Source organism: Diceros bicornis, chromosome 25 (genome assembly GCF_020826845.1).
Source record: "Diceros bicornis minor isolate mBicDic1 chromosome 25, mDicBic1.mat.cur, whole genome shotgun sequence".
Taxonomy (NCBI): Eukaryota; Metazoa; Chordata; class Mammalia; order Perissodactyla; family Rhinocerotidae; genus Diceros; species Diceros bicornis.
In genome coordinates this window covers 26,152,009-26,172,899 of record NC_080764.1, presented here as the reverse complement: position 1 = coordinate 26,172,899, position 20,891 = coordinate 26,152,009, and the positions used below count along the sequence as shown (strand labels likewise).

General features: G+C 34.1%; 1 protein-coding gene across 1 annotated transcript in view; it reads right to left on the bottom strand.

Moving 5' to 3' along the window:
* The window catches only part of CDK17 (cyclin dependent kinase 17), a 101,687-nt gene that overhangs the window by 20,322 nt on the left and 60,474 nt on the right, over positions 1–20,891 (bottom strand). Inside the window, exons 3-5 of the mRNA XM_058568609.1 lie at positions 13,042–13,206; positions 8,844–8,977; positions 5,874–5,999 (exon numbers count right to left, since the gene is read on the bottom strand). Of these exons, the coding sequence (XP_058424592.1) occupies positions 5,874–5,999; positions 8,844–8,977; positions 13,042–13,206 (425 nt within the window). The remainder of the gene's footprint in view (positions 1–5,873; positions 6,000–8,843; positions 8,978–13,041; positions 13,207–20,891) is intronic.

Below are 20,891 nucleotides of genomic sequence, written 5' to 3'. Positions count from 1 at the left end.
TAATACACAACACTGTCCAAATACAAATGAAGTTTTTAACTGTAGTAAGGAAAATGTGGCAAACAGCCTACACTCGCTGATACATGAGAGCCCGATTCTGAATAATCTTTTGGTTTGTTTTTTATAGCCCATATACATATGATCTTAACTTACTTCAAAAAAAAATTAATTGCCAAAGTCACATAAACTATGACAGAATGTGTTTATTTTCGTATACCTATCTCTGGAATTCAGGTGCTTACATTCAAAAATATGAAACTATTGTACTTTTGCCATGAATTTTAAGTCTTGTGTCATATCTTTTATGAAGGAAAACTATATTGATAATAAATGGAATCTAGTATGAATAAAACAATGAATGTCTCTGAAAATAAAAATGTCATCATCCATAACAATGAGAAGCACAAAGAAAAGGAGGATTGCAAGCTAGGAACTTTTTCTTATCAGGAGTTGGGAAATTTTCTTATTCATTCTTTTATCTTAAGTGAATAAATACTAGCATGCCCTTAAAACATCAAATACACTTTGGTCCAATGGTGGCTATGACAAAATGCTGAGATTTGCTTTAAAGAGTGTGTAAGTGGACTACAAATTCAAAACTGTAAAGATAAAAATGTTATAGAGATTATTGTATTATATATAAAGTATATAAGGAATAAACTGTAAGGGCTGCATCAAAAATTAACATTACAAGGAGTCACTCTTCAGAGAATGAACTTTAGTGAAATCATTAAAATATGCTGCAAGTCTGCTTTTTAAAAAGAAGGCAAATACTGTACTACAATTATGAAATTAAATTTAAATTTGAATAATTGATCTATAAAATACATAGCATTACTGAATTCCACCCATGCAGGCAGTCAGAGAATTCAGACAAAAGGCACAGTTATACTAGTGAATTGTCTGTCAGAACCTAATTCAAAGAGTAAAGTGTACCCACCTCATCACCCATTTTAATAATTTCCAACCTTAAGGATTTAATAATTACATCAATATTACTTACTGAATATTTAAATGGAATTTTTAGAAAATTTTGCTTGCATTTTTATCTGCTGAACATGACAAGACTAACAATAGATATAATGACTAGCTTGTTGACATGCTCTCCTACAGAAATTATTCAGAGGACAGAGAACAAAGCTCATTTATTCAACATTTACCAAGCACAATGCTAGGTACTGGGGCTATAGTGAAGAAGACAGATATGATTCCTGCTTTCATGAGTTCACAATATACAATGAGTGCCATCTTAGATTATTCTAGAATATTTTAAAAGTTTCATAAAAACAGAAATAATAGCTAAAGGAATGGAACAGTAAGCTTTATATTTTAATACAACATAAAAATCTCCTTAATTCTGCTTTCCAAACTAATGAAAATAATTTATTCTGATACTTCATTGCTCCAAGAGAATACGTGGCTTGTTGGAAGCCCCAAGCAAATTCCTGTTCAGATGGCTCTTAACAGCATAATCACATGAAATTAAAAAAAACACACACACAAAATAAATTATAATTTATAATGGCCTTCCTATAATTCAATGTAACTTGTAAGTGGTATTGAGCATTACGGGGGATTTCTTGATTACTTTGGCTCTGGAAACATAATCACTATATCACAGTTGTAAAGATGTATTAACATGCTGGCAAGGTAGTTCTAATTGAGCTTCAAAGTAAATGAAGTATGTGCAAAAGTTCTATAGATGCCATTCTTTAAGTGAATGTGTATATAAGAAACACTGAAGACAAAGGGAGATTTTTGCAAACACCCATTTCCCTCTTTGTGAGAATTACCCAGTTGCTGTTACTGATAGAAACGTGTTCTATCTTAGATATGTGGGGGACAGAAAAGAGATTGAGAACCTCCATTCTACTCATTTTGTCTTACAAAAATTGCTGTTACTATCATCACGATACTATCTTAATCCTGTACATAATATGCCAAAGGTAAACTAGATTGTGGGTGGACTCTGAACCTCACTTCCACACCCCATATTTATTATTTCTGAGAGGCATCAGGATTTGATACCCTACTTTCTCACCCACTCTTGAAAATAAAAAAGACCTACATATGATCTACATTGGTAAAGCCATGAATGAGGAATCCAATACTTATTGTTTAGAAAGAAGCAGACTCTTCAAATGTGTATAACCTATAATTTCAATATAATGAGACAAATTTTCATATACAGACCTTCAGTCTACAAAAGTTGCACTCAACTTCTACTGGGCACGCCATTATTTTAAGCGCGACAATGCTCTTAATGAATCTTGACTATTTGCAGCTGGGCTTTCCCACTAGTCTAATGTTTCAGTAAGTATGGAAAGAGTTAGAATATTCCATTTCTTATCAACCATAAATGAATATTAAATAGCACTTCACCAATCCAATAACCAATATCTTTAACATGAGTTATGACGGCTAAATGTAACGTGGTGTCCTGAATGGGATTCTGGGACAGAAAAAGGACATTAGTGAAAAACTAGGGAAATTTGAATAAAGTGTGGAGTTTAGTTAATGGTAATGTACCAATGTTAGTTTCCTTAGTTGTGATGAATGTACGAAAGTAATATAAAATGTTAACAATAGGGGTAACTGGGTATGTGGTATATGGGAACTCTCTATATTATCTTCGACTTTTTCTGTAAATCTAAAACTACTCTAAAATAAAAAGTTTATTTAAATAAAAAGTCAATAGGAAAGATTCAATTGAGAGGGAGACTGAATATACATGAGTGAATAGGGATAATAAATATTCTAAGCATCCTGAGGAGATGGGATAGGAAGAAGGACAATTCCTCAATATTAAAAGAAGGAAAGAGCAGAATGAGTATAGGTGTGGATAGATTTGTACATCTGTTATTTAGAAAATGAGAGGTTTTCTGGTTAATGGCTTCTCTCTTCTTTATCATATAGGAGGAGAGATCATCTGCTTAGAGCGAGAGGGGAAGAGTTAACCAGAGAAAGACAGTAGGGTAGCCAAGCAATATTGAGGGTCCATTTGAGGTTGACAATCATGAATTTATAGAACCAATCAGTCCTACTGTATGTCTTTCTCTACCAGAAATAAATTTTGACTTGTTTCTTAATTCCTACTCAAAGGACTTATTTTTACTACTCTACTTATTATACATTGCTATTATAAATACAAAAACAAAGTTTTATATTTTAGAAAGACAAGGTTAAAATTTTATATTTTATCTTGAAAAAATATTTTATTTTTTAGATAAAGAGTATATTATCCATGGAAACATGAGCTCTAACACGTGAAGAATATTTTTCTTCTCCCATCTCCTTTCCATCCATTTTCTACCACTTCCCCTTCATACATAAATCTAGGATACTGAAGAATAATTTTCTAATACACTTTGAAACAAACCATGCTTCAGTAAGGTAGAGGAATTATGAAAGAGATGCACTGATAGAAACCAAAACACAGCTGGCATGATTAATCTGAAATCTCTAACTCATTTCATATCAAAAAACATGGGAGGTGGGTAGGAACACTCAAACACAATAAAAACTCCAGTCACTTAACATTCATTAGAGGGCACTTGTTTTCCTTAATTTCATGTAGACTGATGGGAATTAAATCATACCTTTAGTCCCAATCTGAACATACAATAACTCCAAAATTTATCCTAAGTACCAATCTTCGATAAAAATTGATAGCCAAAGAATACTTAGAACTAGGTGATGAAATGACAGTTATTTGAATAAAAATGTCTTAAGCAGTGATGCAAGACTATGATGATCATAAACCTATACCAAAATCAAGTTGGCATCACACTTTTACCTTATTGTATATTGATGAATGTCAAATAACTATGTGCTCATATTACATACAGCATAAAGTAATTTTATTCTTTAAAATATGTAGCCCAAACAGAAGTTTTTAGTGACTAAAATCATTCTCTGATATAATATGTAAAAAGGAGATATAACAACTGCTAGCAACCCACGAATCCTCATCAACTGCTCCTTCTTCAGATTCCAAGTTCAACTGGGTACCAGGTCTTGCCTATTTATCTCTACGTAATCCCTAGGATCTGGGTTCTACTTTCCATTTCCACATGACTGCCACATCATCCCTAATTTTGAATAAATTCCTAATTGATCTCCCTGTCTGTAGTCTTTCTCTCCTTCTACTTCATCATTTACACTCTTCCTAAAGCTACTGTTATGAAACAAAAATGTGATCATGTCAGTTCTTGTTTAAATAAATACCTTTGAGGTCATTCCATTATATGGGAGGAAGTCCAGACTCCTTGGTCTGACATCTAAGGCTTTTACAGTCTGGATCCACCCCATCCTTTCAAGCCCAATTCTTTAATATTATTCCACATTTACCCTTCATATCAGTTATAATTTCCCCAACATACCTAGGTTCATTCCTCTGGGTTTTAGTACATAAAGTTTCTTCCTTAGAACACCTTTCTACCCACTGTCAACTTCACCAATTTCTATCCATCCTTCTAAAGCCAACTCAAGCACTATCTCCTCTGTAAGCCTATGACTCGCAAAGACATTTTACTCGCTGTCTCTTTTGTTGTCGCATGGCACTTTATATGTACCTCTACTTTAGGAGTGTAGTCCGACAAAAGAGATCTTCACATATATAATCACCTGAATTTATGTCAAAGGTGACCCTGAAACAGGGAAAGCAGTCCTTTCAATAAGCAGCAGCGCTGGGTCAATTATTACATTGTTGCCAATGGAGAACATGCTGCCATGGAGAGCAACTAAAACAATCATATACTGGTGATGGGAGTATGAATTGGTACAACCATTTTGGAAACTGTTTTGACAGTATCTAAGAAAGTTGAACATATGCATACAATCTGGTCCAACAATTCTGCCCCTACATATACACCCAACAGAAATGCTGACATATGTTAACCAAAACACATGGTGATATACGCACTATTTGGTAATAGCCGAAAACTAAAAACAATCCAAATGTAAATGTCCATCAACAGGAGACTAGATAAAGTACAGTATACTCATACAATGGAATACCATGCAACAATAAGAACAAATGAACTATAACCACATATAACAACCTAGATGAAACACAAGCATAACACTGAGCTAAAAGAAGCCAACCACAAAAAGAATACATATTATATGCTTCCATACATATTGGGATACATATTGTATAATACATACATATAAACTTGTATAAATACACATTTTTATATATTTGTATAAAATGTATTTTAATAACATATATTTATATAAAGTTCAAAAGTTTAATAATAATCAGAAAAAGACTATCAAAAGTATTTTTAAAATAAGAACTTGTATGTAAATGAGGATTAAAAAAAGTCTTTCTAGATATTAAAACATACTTATAAACATAATCAAAACAGTGGGAAATATATGGGTAAAACTAATCTTTGGCATTAGAAGTCAGGGATAATGGCTACAGCTGAGGAAGTAGGGGTAGAAAGTGAACAGAAAGGTAGCAAGAGGGGTTTCTGGGATTTCTGGAATTTTCTTTTATTGATCTGGGTACTGGTTACACAGGTATGTTAACGGTACAAAAATTCATTGAGCTATATACAGTCATGATTTATATACTTTTCTATATATCTAGTATATATTAATATATGTTTATATATCTAGTACATATTCTGTACATCTAGCATATATCAATAAAACTTACCAAAACATAAAATAAAATATAGCTTAAATTCTATTCCAGTATGCATCTTTAAACACTTAGGAATGAAAAACGATAAAATCCAGAAGGCTATGTAATAAAATTTAGCTATTCAAACATTAAATATAAAAATTACTATAAAATGTTAACACCCAGAAAATCAAACAAGCAGATCTGATGATGTAGGTAAAGGAGACTAAAAACTTACCAAGGAAGCTCTACGAGACCTTCGGCTCATTGGTTGATCAAACGGTGGACTGTTTATCTGCAACTTTTCAAGATATCCATCAGGTATTCTGATATCTGCAGGCAGTGACAACCGCTTATTTAAATCCTTTAAAAAAAAAAAGAAAAAAGATATTTGTAGGTAACTACAAATAGAGAAGACAAAGGCGTTTGACTTTTTAATTCGTGGGCTCTAATGTATTATTTCTTAGTGATAAGTAAACTATCAAGTTTTATTACAGTTGCCATTTTACCTATGTTGATTATATGTAATATACCGAATGCAAACATATTTACTGTAAGCAAGAGTATACAATGTAGTTTTATTGAAATGGTACTCTGCAACCCAATTATTTGAATCCTTTAATTGGTAAACTCACATGGAATTTACTTTGACATTATCATACCACATAGTAGGAATAGGCAAAAACTACCACAAAATGTGATTGGTTTAACTAACCAAGTAGATATTCTATGATTTTGTATGCAACACACTGAGACAATTGAAATATTTTATCATTACTATGTCAATGAAAAGAAGGAAGTAAAAGTTATTTGCATTTCTATTTCATTTAATTACAGAATGTGAACTGGGAGAAACTTAAAAGGAAATCTTGCTTATATAATCATACCAAGAAATATAAATACTATAAAAATAAACCCCTACTATTTATAATAGTAACCAAACCATGAAACAAAATTGAGATGTATAGAAATTTTTACAATGTTATAAACCAATGTTACTGCAATAAACAAAGTTAAAAAAAAAATTGAGATGTATACGAACTGTATAAATACTTATTGAGAGAGAGATGACTTAAGCATAGAAATACATCATGTTCCCAAATGTATGTGGAAATTAATAAAAGAAACCTCAACTAAATTGGAGTCAGGAAGACCTGTAGGGGGAGCTCTTATGCCCTAGCATACATCATCAATTAGTCCAAGTAGGAAGCAATGTACGTTTGCATCTCCAGCAGGAAGTGCAACTACTTTACTACTGAAGGGAGATTTGTCTCCCCTCCTGGCAACAGCACAGCCAATGAGAAGCACCAGAGCTTAGCCAGTGAGAAGTTGTCACTATCCTAAACTGTTACTTTCCTCCAATGGGCTTTCATTTAGAACAGCCCCTCCCTACTCCCATTTTTTACTTTTATAAAAGTGAGCCCCTTCCTTCGCCTCTCCAGATTTGCCCATAACCATAGCCATGCACATCCCAAATTGCAGTTCTTCACTAATTCCAAATAAACCCATTCCTGCCAGAGAAATAACTGGCTGTCTGTTTATTTAAGGTCCACAGGTAAGACTAAATAATGAAAAGATAGTGGTTTTCTCGTATTAGTTTTTATATTTGACATAACCCAAACAAATCACAATAAGGTTATTCTTGGAACAAAACAAAATGTTTAAAATTTATCTAGAAGAATAAACAGAAAGTAATATCCCAAAACATTCTAAAATAAATAAGAGTATACATATGTGTATGAAGGGGGGATGTTGAGGAAGAAGTCTTTCCAGATATTAAAATATACAATAAAAAGAATATAATCAAGAGTATGTTACCTTTGGGGGAAAAAATAAATATAGCTCAATGGAAGAATGAGAAAGTCCAGATATGGATCCTAATAGTAAATAAAACTTTTAAACATATGATTAAAAAAATCATACAGATGATGAAGAAAAAAATGGAATATTACTTTATTATGATATAATTCACACAGTGACATGAACAGATATCAAATTTATCTCAAGAGCTGAAAATGGATTGGTGGTTACCAGAGGGGAAGGGGGGAGGGAGGAGGGTGAAAGGGATAATTTGGTACATGTGTGTGGTGATGGGTTGTAATCAGTATTTTGGTGGTGAACATGATGTAGTCCATGCAGAAATAGAAGTACAATGATGTACACCTGAAATTTTTACAATGTTATAAACCAATAAAAATAAATAAAAATAATAAAATAAAATAATAAAAATAAAAATAAAATAATAAAAAAAAAAAAACTGATGTTGTCTTCCTTAACTGATTCAGAAGCAATCTTTAAATGCAATCAGCCAATAGGACAGATAGTCTAATCATCAGTATCTCAACTTAACAGCAATGAAAAAGTAACAATACTCTTATTTCAAAATATTCAATTTTTTTGAAGAAAACTATTTTAATCTATAGTATATACTGAAACGATAACATTCATCAACTTTTGTCCTCAAGGTTATACATAACATTGACAAAGAAAAGGAAATGAGCTTTCATTCTTTTACATGGAGAAATAACTTACATGTGCTACAGAGATTAGTAAAAAAAAAAAATCATACCCGTATTTATAATATAAAGCAAAAAAAAAAAAGCTGGTGCTTATTTTATGTATACCTTTTGAAATCTGAAATAAAATAGGTATAAAATAAAATATGAAGTATTCAGATGAATCTAAAAAATATAATTAAAATCATATTTTCTAAAAAGAAGACTGCTAATGTATCATTCTGGATTTCCAGAATTTTTGAAAATTCACGTTTCCCTTGCAGAGATCCTACTCACTGTTTTGCAGAATGTTAAAAATAATTAATGTATACTTGCCTTGGGATAGTAGATAATTAGAAGAAAGGAAATATTCACAAAACTACTCTTTACTAATGCAAAGAAACAACTTTCTTGTGTCATATGCCTTCATGAAAATTTTCAAATAGGCATTTACAGTCATGTGCCGCATAATGACATTTTGGTCTACAACGGATGGTGGTCCCATAAGATGAGTACCATGTAGCCTAGGTATGTAGCAGACTATGTACCATCTAATTTGGTGTAAGTCTACTCTATGATGTTCGCACAATGACGAAATCGCCTAGCGATGCATTTCTCAGAATGTACCCCCACTGTTAAGCAATGCATGACTGTACTTTGATATATATGTGTGTGTATTTATGCACACATACTTATGTTTTTTAAATGGTTACCTCCATTGAGATCCGTCTGTGTATACGATTTCTAAGACAAACACCCGTAGGTGACTGGACTTCATCAGATGATGTCCCAGAAGCTTGGTCACTCTCACCATCTGATCCCATTTTTAGATTTTCATGAACAATATCTGTATCAAAAAATGAAACACTATTTATCTTAGAAAAGATGTATTATATGCTACTATATCATATAACTTATTATCACTACAGGTAAGATGTAGATGGCCAACACATAAAAATCATAGCATAAAAAGTCTTTTACATTCTGGGTGCCAGATGTGTGCAGTTAATATATCAAAACATAACTCAAATGTCTTAAAATAGTAGTAAGAAATCCTTTTACACGCTCAGATTATGAAAAAAACTAACATTCAAGTTATTATCCAGAATTGAATAATAAAATTATACACTACAAATAACACTTGAGGATTATTTAGTCAGTTCTCTCATCTTCCAGATCTGGGAACTGAGATGTTGAAAGGTTAAATGACTTTTCAAAGGTCATACAGTTTAGAGGCAGAGCTAAAATAGAAACCTGGTCTTTTGCCTTTTATTTAGTTCAGTATTCTTTCTATTAAATAATGTGCCATTGAATCTACAGCCAAATGAGCTAGTTCGTTGAATATTCTTTAAAATACTTTGTCAAAGCTGCTCATGCAGCTTCCCCTCCCACAAATGTTAAAAAATAAAACAACAACAATTCAAAAATTATACACTGAATATCTACTTTGTACCAGAACTACAAAAACAAACTTGTGACTGCCAAAAATCTGTTGGGGGCAAAGACATATTTAAATTATGATACAAGGTGGGTTATTGTATTTTTTTAATAGGGATAAAAGTTAAATAGGAGTAGAGGGGAGTGAGATTAATTCCACCTGAGAATATTAAATACAAACTTGTATACTTACACACCTGCTCACATATTTGCATTTCTCAATCATCCTCTAATTTATCTAGCAAGAGTAGCCCACCAAGAAACAAACAAATGCTAGACCTCATCTCTTGCCACTAGTCCTCTCTATACAATTATTCATTCCCCAAAAAGCATCATGTTGTTTCATGCAGCAGTACTTTAACATACTTTTTATTTCTTATCTCTAAGAGATGCCTGTCCCCATTTTATCAATTTGGTGGTGAATTCCTACTTATTCTTCAAAACTATGCTCATGTGTCATCATTACTCAGTGGAGTCTTTTCTACTCTCAGACACAGATGACTACTGTGGCTGCACCTACTGCACTGAAGAGCATTTTTTGGTTCGTGTGATTTTACAACAAGTTATGAAATCCTTGGGGGCAGGATTTAGCTTATTCACTTTTGTATTCCCAGAACTTAATAAAGTGCCTGGTACTTAGAAGGTGCTCAAAAAATATTCCAATGAATTGAATATTACATAAAAATCAAAGAACAGACTAGATAACTGGACATTTTCTTTCAAATGAAATGTTATATGAAATATCAATATGTAAAACAAATAATATTTTATAACTACAAATTTGAACTTTTAAGGAACAATATTTGCTTATAAAAATATGAGAACTATTTAACAAAAAATTGAATTCAAGGATCTCATCAAATGAGTCTTAGAATTCATACATTTCTGTATTTTGTCTTGGTAACACATTGCTGAGAAAATTCTTATACACACTGATAAGCAGTTGTAAATGGCAATGGATTTTGATAGATCAATATGCACTTTTAGAATATAATTCAATTATACAGAGATTTCTGGAGAACTTTTATACTGAGATCTTAACAAGAAATTTACTTGGCAGCAGAAGTCAATGTATTGGTGACTGATTCCTAATCTGATGGTATCTAACACATCTGAGGCCAAATAGTCTTCTGTCACACTTTTAAAATGTTAAAGATAATTTAACTACACTTTCCATTTCCAGCAAAATCTGAAAATCTTCCTTCCTCGAGGAAATGTTGAATAAAATATAATACTAAAAAATGTATAGCTGAGTTTGCAAGAATGTATGCATAATACCCAGAAAGCAAAGACAAAGAAAGAACTGAAAGCCCAAAGCTATTATGCATAAATTGACTCTGCCACTTTCTTGGGAGGGGTTGCTGCTCTTGGTAAGAAGGTGCTTGGGTTTAGCTGCCACACTGGGAAAAAAGATGAAGCCTCAGGTGTCCGAGCTACAAGTGAGACCTTCTTATAGAAAGGCATGAGACTCTCAAAGTCTCAGCTACATCCTTCAGTAAAGGGTGGACTTAAAAAACAAATCTGGGAGCCAGCCCAGTGGCGTAGTGGTTAACTTCATGCACTCATTCCACTTCAGTGGCCCAGGGTTCAAAGGTTCAGATCCCGGGCGTGGACCTATGCACCGCTTATCAAGCCATGCTGTGGCAGGTGTCCCACATATAAAGTATGGGAAGATGGGCATGGATGTTAGCCCAGGGTCAATCTTCCTCAGCAAAAAGAGGAGGACTGGAAGCAGATGTTAGCTCAGGGCTAGTCTTCCTCACCAAAAAAAACCCCAAAAAAACAAAAAACAAATCTATCCTAGTGCACAAGGACTACAAAGGAGCATGTTAATCTCAGACTATGAATAAACACTTGAGTACCATCTGACTCAACCAAGAAATTGCTTACATCATTAACGAACAAGTGTAGTTCCAACATGAATACTGGTTGGTATTTTCACTTCCATTAATAACACAAAAGTGAAACAATAAAGGCTATGTCAAAACTTCACTCCTTTGACAACTGGTGTAAGCAATTTCTTTCCTGAGTCAGCTAATAGTTTTTGAGTAATAAAAGAATATTTAATTCTCAAATGGCTCAATTTTTGTGCCAATCACAATGTAACAGCTACAGACACAACATAATTTAAACTTAATCTGCATTACTAACATATTCAACATCCCTTTCTTAAGTTTAGACCAAGGATCAGCAAACATGACCTGTTTTTGTATGGCCCCTGAGCTAAATATGGTTTTTGCATCTCTAAAAAGTTATTTAAAAAAGAAAAAAACACGCAACACAGACCATATGTGGTCCACAAAACCTGAAAAATTTGCCATCTGGCCCTTTAAAGAAAAAGTTTGCCAACCCCTGATCTAGACAATTAACAAAACAATAAATCAAGACCGATCCGAAGTGTTTTCCAATTTCTGTGGGGTAAATACTCCCTCCATGGCCAAATTCAAACTACGATCACAACAACACCGAACATGTAGTTGGGAAGAAATGTGCATATTATTACACAGTAGCTTAACTATACAGATAATGATAGAAATAACTAACTCCCAAGGCATAGGTAACAGTAAAGTGTAGTAAAATAATTAGGAAATAATGACTTTTGAGTATTCATTAACTTTGTTTTTAATTTAGCTTACTTAATTGTAAGTTTATATAATTTTTTAATAATGGCTGGGTTTAACAACCAGCTTGCGAAATTCCTGAAAATTTAACAATCATCTCTCATGAACCAGCGTGACCCAACTCCAACACACCATTCCATAGGGTTACACCTCTAGGGATAAAGGCTACATAGATAGTTTCCTATAGATGAAACCCCACTGTAGATAAGCTTATACTCCCAAAATTAACAAAACACACAAGGAAATAATCTACTACAGCAAGAACAAGCAGATTAAGCAAGCAGCAGAATAAAACCCTCAGAAACTTCAGTAAATATATTTATGAGACTATAAAATAATTATGCTTAAAATTATTTTAAAAAACAAAACATGATAAATAAATAACATACCATCAAAAAAGACCAGAGAAATAAACAAAAAGAAACTTGCAGATACATGTTTTTCCTGGATATTTAAAGTGACATGGTGACATAAGAATAACAACTCAGGTGATAATCATATATACTAATTATTGCACTGGGCTATCATATGGTGATAATCTGGAATTACTAAGGTATGACCCTAAATTACGCACCATCTTAAGCTGCCATTCATCTTGAAATTTGGCATCCACCTCTTAAGGGTTTTGTCTTCTTTCTGGTGAATAGGTTTTCAAATGTTACTCCTCTGTAGTGTCAGCACTACTACCTTTCTAGAACCTTCTATCTTTCTGCTATCTCTCTTATTCTCAACTTGATTTTTATCTTACAAGAAAAATCAGGTAATAAAGACTGGCTGACTTCCATATAACTAAAACATAGCTATGTACATGACCTACAGTCAGAAAGTTAAAAAAAATAGACAATTAAATTACCTAATCTGCTTCCATTTCTGGGCATTGCCATGAAGGAGCCAAGGCTTCCTCCAATAACGCTATGCGGTCTCCGTAGTGGGGGCTTCTTGAAGGACCCTGTGTACTGGTGGAGGAAGGAATGCATACTGTGAGAGGTTGGAGGCCTGCCATTCTTCACAATAGGCTCTGGGGTTCACAGTATCCAAAAATCATTCCATTAATAGCCCAAGATCCAGGATCACATGAGAAGGATTGAGAAAGCAAAAGAGAAAACAATAAAAGGTTATAATAAAGATCATAATATTTAACCTTATTTCTTTGGCTATCTATACAAAGTACTAGAATTAAAATAATTTCTATGAAAAAATACTTACAGAAAATACTTTAATATTTGAAATTGGTCTAGTAATTATCCATCTCTTATATAAACAAAATTGGTTAGCAATCACAAACTACTAACATAGCCCATAGATTTTTGATCCATTTGCTTATTTTAATATATCTCAAGATTGTTTCTATACTACTCCTACATTTACTGACTGCCCCATATATGACTTATGATTAGGCATGCTGCAGATTATAAAAGACATGGTCCTGGCCTGAAGGAACTTATATCCCTATTTGTTAGACAGTCAAAAAGGTATGTGAGTTGGTAAATAAAACAGGAGTACTTAAGTACAGATCAGTATAGAGGTTCTAAAATTTATTACCCTAAATTTGGGATTTTTAATATAAAGAGGTTTTGTTTTTTTTTTAAATCACAGACCTATAACCAAGCAGAAATATTTTGAAAACATACTACTTAAAAGTTATTTAACTATAAATGGCGGAAATCCTGTTTTGTAATGTTTATAGGGAATTTCATGACCCCTTTCCATCTCCAAACAAGAGCTCTGATATAGGTTAAGGACATGATGAAGTCTTGTGTGACACACAATTAGTCTTTTGTATTAGAATTATGTTTTTATTGGTAGTAGTAAAGGAATTTTAATTCACTTTTTTTTTTTTTTTTTTGGTGAGGAAGATTGCCCCTGAGCTAACATCTGTTGCCAGTCTTCCTCTTTCTGCCTGAGGAAGACTGTCCCTGAGCTAACATCTGGGCCAATCTTCCTCTATTTTGTATGACAGCATGACTTCATGAGTGGTGTGCAGGTCTGTGCTCGGGATCTGAATGCGCAGACCCTGGGCCGCCGAAGCAGAGTGCATGAGCTTAACCACTAATGCCACCAGGCAGGTCCCTAAAGGAATTTTAAAAGGAACCAGGCTTCTCTGAATATCTTCTCCTCTAAAATGGAGCTAGCTCTTCTTTTGTAGCTGATAATCAGGAGTTAGGATATGTTCTGATGAGGGGATTCCCCCTGCCTGTAAAGGTTATCAGACACCAAGAACAAGCTGGCAGGGGGTGGGTGGCTCATATCCACAGAACAAAACCAAGGTATGGGCCTAGGAAAAAGGAGCCAAGAAGGCCACTTGGCCTGCACTTCTATTGATAATTGCTGCCTAAAAGGAGAGGGGAGAGGGAGGATAGGGCAAAAGGGTCATCTACCCTTCTGGGTAGAACACCAGACTGGAGGTAGGGGAAGTACCTAACTAGTGATCAAGAATATTTGCCCAAGGTGTCCCATGACCTGTACATTCCTCAGCAGTAGCTGGCTGATCAAGGATTTGGGGATCTTAACTTAAGCCTAGTAAAATAATCAATGATTTAATAATGAATGGGGAGGAGGGTATCTGACATAAATGCATAAATTAAATGGTTACAAGTACTGTGGGATACAGGTTAGAACCTATAAGAAATTTTTCTCTTTCTAGGTTGTAATATTTCATATCTGCAATCATAACAAAATATATAAACATTCTGCCTATAGACGACACTTGTTTTAGTTGCTCTCTAAAGTTCTCCCGGGGAATATAATTTTATAGTCCTGGGGAATATAGCTAAAAACAATGGAGATCATAACAACATTCAATAATTCAGGGAATATTATTGTTTGCCCACCATTTGACAGCACTATTACAGGCCCTGGGCATCAAGAGGTAAACAAAACAAACAAGGTACTACTCTTTGAGACTATAAAATCTAATGGAGGGGAAAACAGATAAGAAACTAATGAATAAGAAAAATATCAGATAATGATAGACAATATAACAAAAGACTAAAATAAAGAGATGTGACAGAAAATAAATGAGTAGCTATTTTACACTGGATATTGAGGAAAGTTCTTTCCGTAGAGGTATTGTTAACAGAGATATAAATGCAAGAAAGAGCCAGTCATGGGAAGAGGGTGAGTGATGGGTTACGAGATATTCCAGACAGAAGGAAAAGCTACTGCGAAAGCCAACATGTGACAGAGTTTGACTTGTTAGAGCAGTGATCCTCAAACTTTAGCATGTTTCAGAATCACCTTCAAAGACTTATTAAAACACAAGATTGCTGGGCTCCACCCCCAGACTTCCTGATTCAGTAGGTCTGGCATTTAATCCGAAAATATGCATCTCTAACAAATTCCCAGGTGATACTGCTGTTGTTGGTCCGGGGATCACACTTTGAGAACCACCGTGTAGAGCAACAGACAGGTGGCAAGTGTAGTTGTGGTATGTAATTACGTGGGGAACAGTGTGATCAAGTGAGGTCAGAGAGATAAGCAGGTTTGCACATCACCATAAAAGTTTGAATTTTATTATGAGATTGAAAGCAGCTATGGTAGCTTTGAAGCAGGTAGCAATATGATCTGATTCACGTTTTAAAAATATGACTGAGTGGTCAGGGATAGTGGGAGGTAAGGAGGTGGGGATGACTATAAACAGGTAGCATGAGAGGGATCTCTTCGTGGCAATGAAATAGCTCTTTATCCTGATTGTAGTGGTGGATACAAAAATCTACATGTGTGATAAAATGATATAGAACTATATTCACACTTTATTCCAATGTTAATTTCCTGGGTTTGATAACGTTCTATAGTTACAGAAGACGTAACCAAAGGGGGGAACTGAGAGAAGAGTACAAGGGGCATCTCTGTACTATCTTTGCAACCTCCTTTGAATCTATAATTATTAAAAATAAAAAAAAAATTTAAACATCCCTATGGATGCTGTGGGGGAACAGATGATAGGGAATCAACTGAAGGGAAACAGAAGGAGGAGAGTGGTATAACACCGTAAGCAACAAATGATGCTGGCCTGAACTAGGATGGAGAGAAACAGACAGGTTTAGGATATATTACAGAACCAAAAAGGCAGAACCAAAAGGCCCGCAGACATGGCTGCAAAATGACTTTCACACACATTCTCCCACTCAGCTTTTAGCGAAGACCTATATTAAAAACATCTGCCAAAAGAAAATTTTTAAATCTCCACCAGAGCAACTGTTAAAAATATATGAAATAGGATATGTGAAAGGACAGTAATTGGAATCATGTATCAAGTATATAAATGACTATCATTAATAGTGAGTTTTTAAAAGTTATGTAGTAAATATATAGTAAGCTAAAATGGCAGAGTAGGAAAAAAGAACAGAAAGGTAAAGGAGAGAAAAGAATCAAGGATAATTCCTGGATTTTTAGCAGTATCTATTTTGTTTTATTCAGGTTAAGTGAGGGAAGCTGGAGTAGAAGCAGATTTTGAGGTAAGGACATCAAGAATTCTAGTGTGGTCATATTAAGTTTGAGATTCCTATTAGACATCTATGTGGGGAAGCCAACTATGCATTTGGATATGAATCTAGAAATCCAGACAAAAATCCTGATCAGAGATACAAATTTAGGAGTAGTCACCATATATACATAGTAGCTGAAATCATAGGACTGGATGAGGTCACCCAAGGAGAGCAAATAGAGAAGAGAATGTGGCCCAGGAGAGAATCATAAAATATTCTAACATTTCAAGATTATGACAGCAATTAACTGGACAGTTTAGTAAGATAATACTCTGTATTTTAAAAAGTACAGAAACCTGTAAGACATTACACTAAGTGAAATAAGTCAGACACAAAAGGACAAATATTGTATGATTCCACTTACATGAAAAGGAAAATTCAGAGAGACGGAAAGTAGAATAGTGGTTACCAGGGGCCAAGGGGCGGGAACAGGGAGTTATTGTTTAATGGGTACAGAGTTTCAGTTTGGAATGATGAAAAAGTTCTAGAGATGAACAGTGGTGATGGTTGCAGAACAATGTGAATGTACCTAATGCCACTAGAACTGTACATTTCAAAAAAGTTAATACAGTTCAAAAAAGTAAATTATAGGTTATGCGTATTTTATAATATTCTTTAAAAAGCAATGGAAATCCATATGGACATCTGCAGTAGATCTTTCTTATTCTAAAAAGTACTCAGTTCCTAGTAAGGATTTCCAATGATTTTTAACATCATGACATGGCAATCATGATTCCACTAAGAAATTTATTTGGCATCTTATTTATTCTGATTATGTGATCTTCTGATTATGTGCACTACTATGATCAGGAACACGAAATTTCTTAGCCCTATCTGTAGCCTTACTCATTCCTTGTTCCTAATCCTGCTCTTTTAAACACTATTATTAGCCTGATCCTATTCCAGACCCTATATACATCTAATGAAGTCTGTGCTTTCAACCTCACCCTCTCACGGACCTTGTGCTATCTGTATGAGTTAGCACTACTTACAACCCCCATGTCACCACTATTGTCAAAAACTGTCACTGCTACCATGTATCAGATCAGCAGGAGACAGGAAGAAACCCAGGAGTAAGACGAAGTCTCATAATATCCACAGAACTTGGCTTGTTGACTCCAAACAAAATGATAAACTGCCCCAGTGCACTGACTGAGGAGTAAGGACAGGAAACTGGAATATCTTGAAAACCTGACCATTTCAATCTTCACCTTTTGGGGTTACTTCAGATCCTAAATAATCATGAGAAGTGATATTCAGTTAAGTTTGTTTTGCTACACTTCCTGCGAATGTGAAGATGCAGCTCCTCTTCAGAGTTGAAGGATTCCAGCTGTGTCAAAAGAAGTAACTTTTGTTGTAGCTGCACTCAGAAGCCCCAAACAGTATAACAAAACATTATTTTTGCCTTTCTATAATTATGATCTAGTTTCTCCATCATATTTAAATTGTCACCTATCCTCCTCATCAAACTAAATAATTTCAATATATCTTCTCATTATAGAGTAAGGCTACCTACTTAAAGATCCTGAAATATCATAATTTTCTGTGATATGTCTAAAATAATATTGACTTTTACCAAGCAAATTGAGAATCTATGAGGAAAAAGTATTTCTCAGATGAACTAAGTTTTTATTGAGTTGAAATTCATATAACATAAAATTAACCATTTTAAAGTGTACAACTCAGCGGCATTTGGTACATTTACAACGTTGTGCAATTATCACTTCTATCTAGTTTCAAAATATTTTCATCACTACCAAAGGAGACCCTGTACCTATTAAGCAGGCACTCCCCATTCTCCCTCTCCTGAGGCCCCGGCAACCACTAAACTGTTTTTTGTCTCTACGGATTTACCTATTCTGGATATTTCATATAAATGGAATCATAGAATATGTGACCTTTTGGGTCTGGATTCTTTCAGTTTTCAAGGTCCATCCACATTATAGCATGTACCAGTATTTCATTCCTTTTTATGGCTGAACAATATTCCATTCTAGGAATATACTACATTTTGTTTATACATTCATCTGTTGATGGACATCTGGGTTGTTTCCACCTTTGACTACCGTGAATAGTGCTGCCATGTACATAAACAGTTGTGTAAAAGGTATTGTTTGAATACTTGCTTCAATTCTTTCAGGTATATCCCTAGGAATGGAAATGCTGGGTCATACTGTAATTCTATTTCCAGCTTTTGAGGAACTAAGATGAATAAATTTTTGACCGTTTTAAAAAAATTAAATATTTAATAGCTTCGCGGTTACTAAAATAATCTGATGTGCTCAGAATTCTTTTCCCTTGAAAGTACTTTCGGAAAAATATTTCTTACACCTCACTTTGCAAATTTTTGTGCAAAAATTTCCTTTCATATTTAGAAAAGCTGTATTGAGTTAAGGCCAGTATGCTTAAATCAACCAAGTTTGCAAACTTTCAACTTATTTTTAAAATACTAAATATAAACTCAAGATTCCTACTGGCCCGTGGCAGGGCCTGAAAAAAAAAGATTCCTCTTTCCCTGGGTTCAATCCACCTATCAATGTGCAAACACACTAGTTTATCTAGACAGGCACTCTAATGTGAACTCTCATTACATTTATAACTGAGTTAAAGCCTTCACAGTATGACTCAATTATCAAAATGACAAAGATAATAGCTCAAATTCTATCTGGATGGGGGTAGAATATGTATGAGGGAGAGCTTATGTGCATACGTGTATAACTTAATGCATCATATGCATCATAATTTTTCTAAGATTTTTATAGTATTATCCCCATATATGTGTACTTCTCCATTCAATTTGTTCTAGAGTATGCATGAGAGCCACCTGACTATATATAATGCAAGAGTAACAGAACTGTGCTCATGCATGTGACTGAAGAAGAGACAGGAGATCAAAAACTGGTTCAAAGGCTGTTTACTTAGGGAAATCATAAACTATATTCTTCCTCCTCTTTAAGCTAGCATTGCCACTACAGGGCTGTTTAGGCAAAGATCACTTGCTTCACAAGCTGGTTACATCATATGTGAGAAGATCATTTAAAAAGTATAATCTACCACTTCTCATTCATTAAACCATATTCAAACATGGACTGTGTGTGTCACCTATCTTAGGAGCTTTTTATGCTCTAAGATAAACTGCATAAAGAAAGAATATGTTGGAACCAGCTATCAGGCACTGACAGATGACCAAAAAGGTATAAATCTTTGTCAAAGTTGTTGGTGAAATCGATGTGCTGTTTCACATAGGGAATAAGCAATAGCAGATTATAACTCAGAGAGAGCCTATGCTATCAACAGTCTCTGCGACCCAAGAGGAATCAATGTCTATTATGACATCTTCAAGTATTATTTCAAGTAACTCAGGTTAAGAGGAAACTCAATATAGCTATTTTCTCTTCTTTACTACCTGTTAATGTTACTATTATAATAAAAGAAGTTTTAATAAAGTAAACAATATGTACTACTTGAAAAAATATGTTCCATGTTTCACCATTCATTATATATTAAGCATGTTTTAAGACAGTTAATACTAAAATATTCTAGAAAATATGTAGTTAATCTAAAATATTAATTAGCTCTCCAAAAAGTATGTGCAACTTCTTTGACTCACACACTTTTTTTTTTAAAGGAGAGGTTTTCTTGTAGTCAAATACCAGTTAAGAACGTGTCCCAGAAACCATCTATCAAGATGTATGTGCTTCTTTTACTCCTGAACATCATTGGCAAATAGCTAGCAAGACTCTTTCATCATAAGAACGACCACATGGGGCTTAATTAATACCAAGAATTCAAAGAGGACATGAGAGAGAAATTAATGATTTTGCTCCTGGCAAGAGGATTAAAGTAAAACATTATAAATCATCTTTGAGATCTGACCCAAATGCAAAATGTTTCCCTCCTACATATAAGTAAATTATATCCAAATTATTAAAGTTTCTACTGAATTCATCTATGTCTCCTCTCCCATATTACAATGAGCCAGATAACCCTAAGTAAATAATGACCCTTCTGAGGAAAAGAGATAAACTGAAGCTTGGGCAGGATAAATTCCTTACCCAGAGTAATGCAAACTAGTAAGTTTCTAAGTGTATCCCAAATTCCAACCCATGACTTTTAACTTAAAGTCCAGAGCTCTTTCCATTATACCTTTCCCTCTCTCACAACAAGGACATGTGCATTCAGCTGGAGGGGGTGAGGGTATTCATGCTTTCACTCA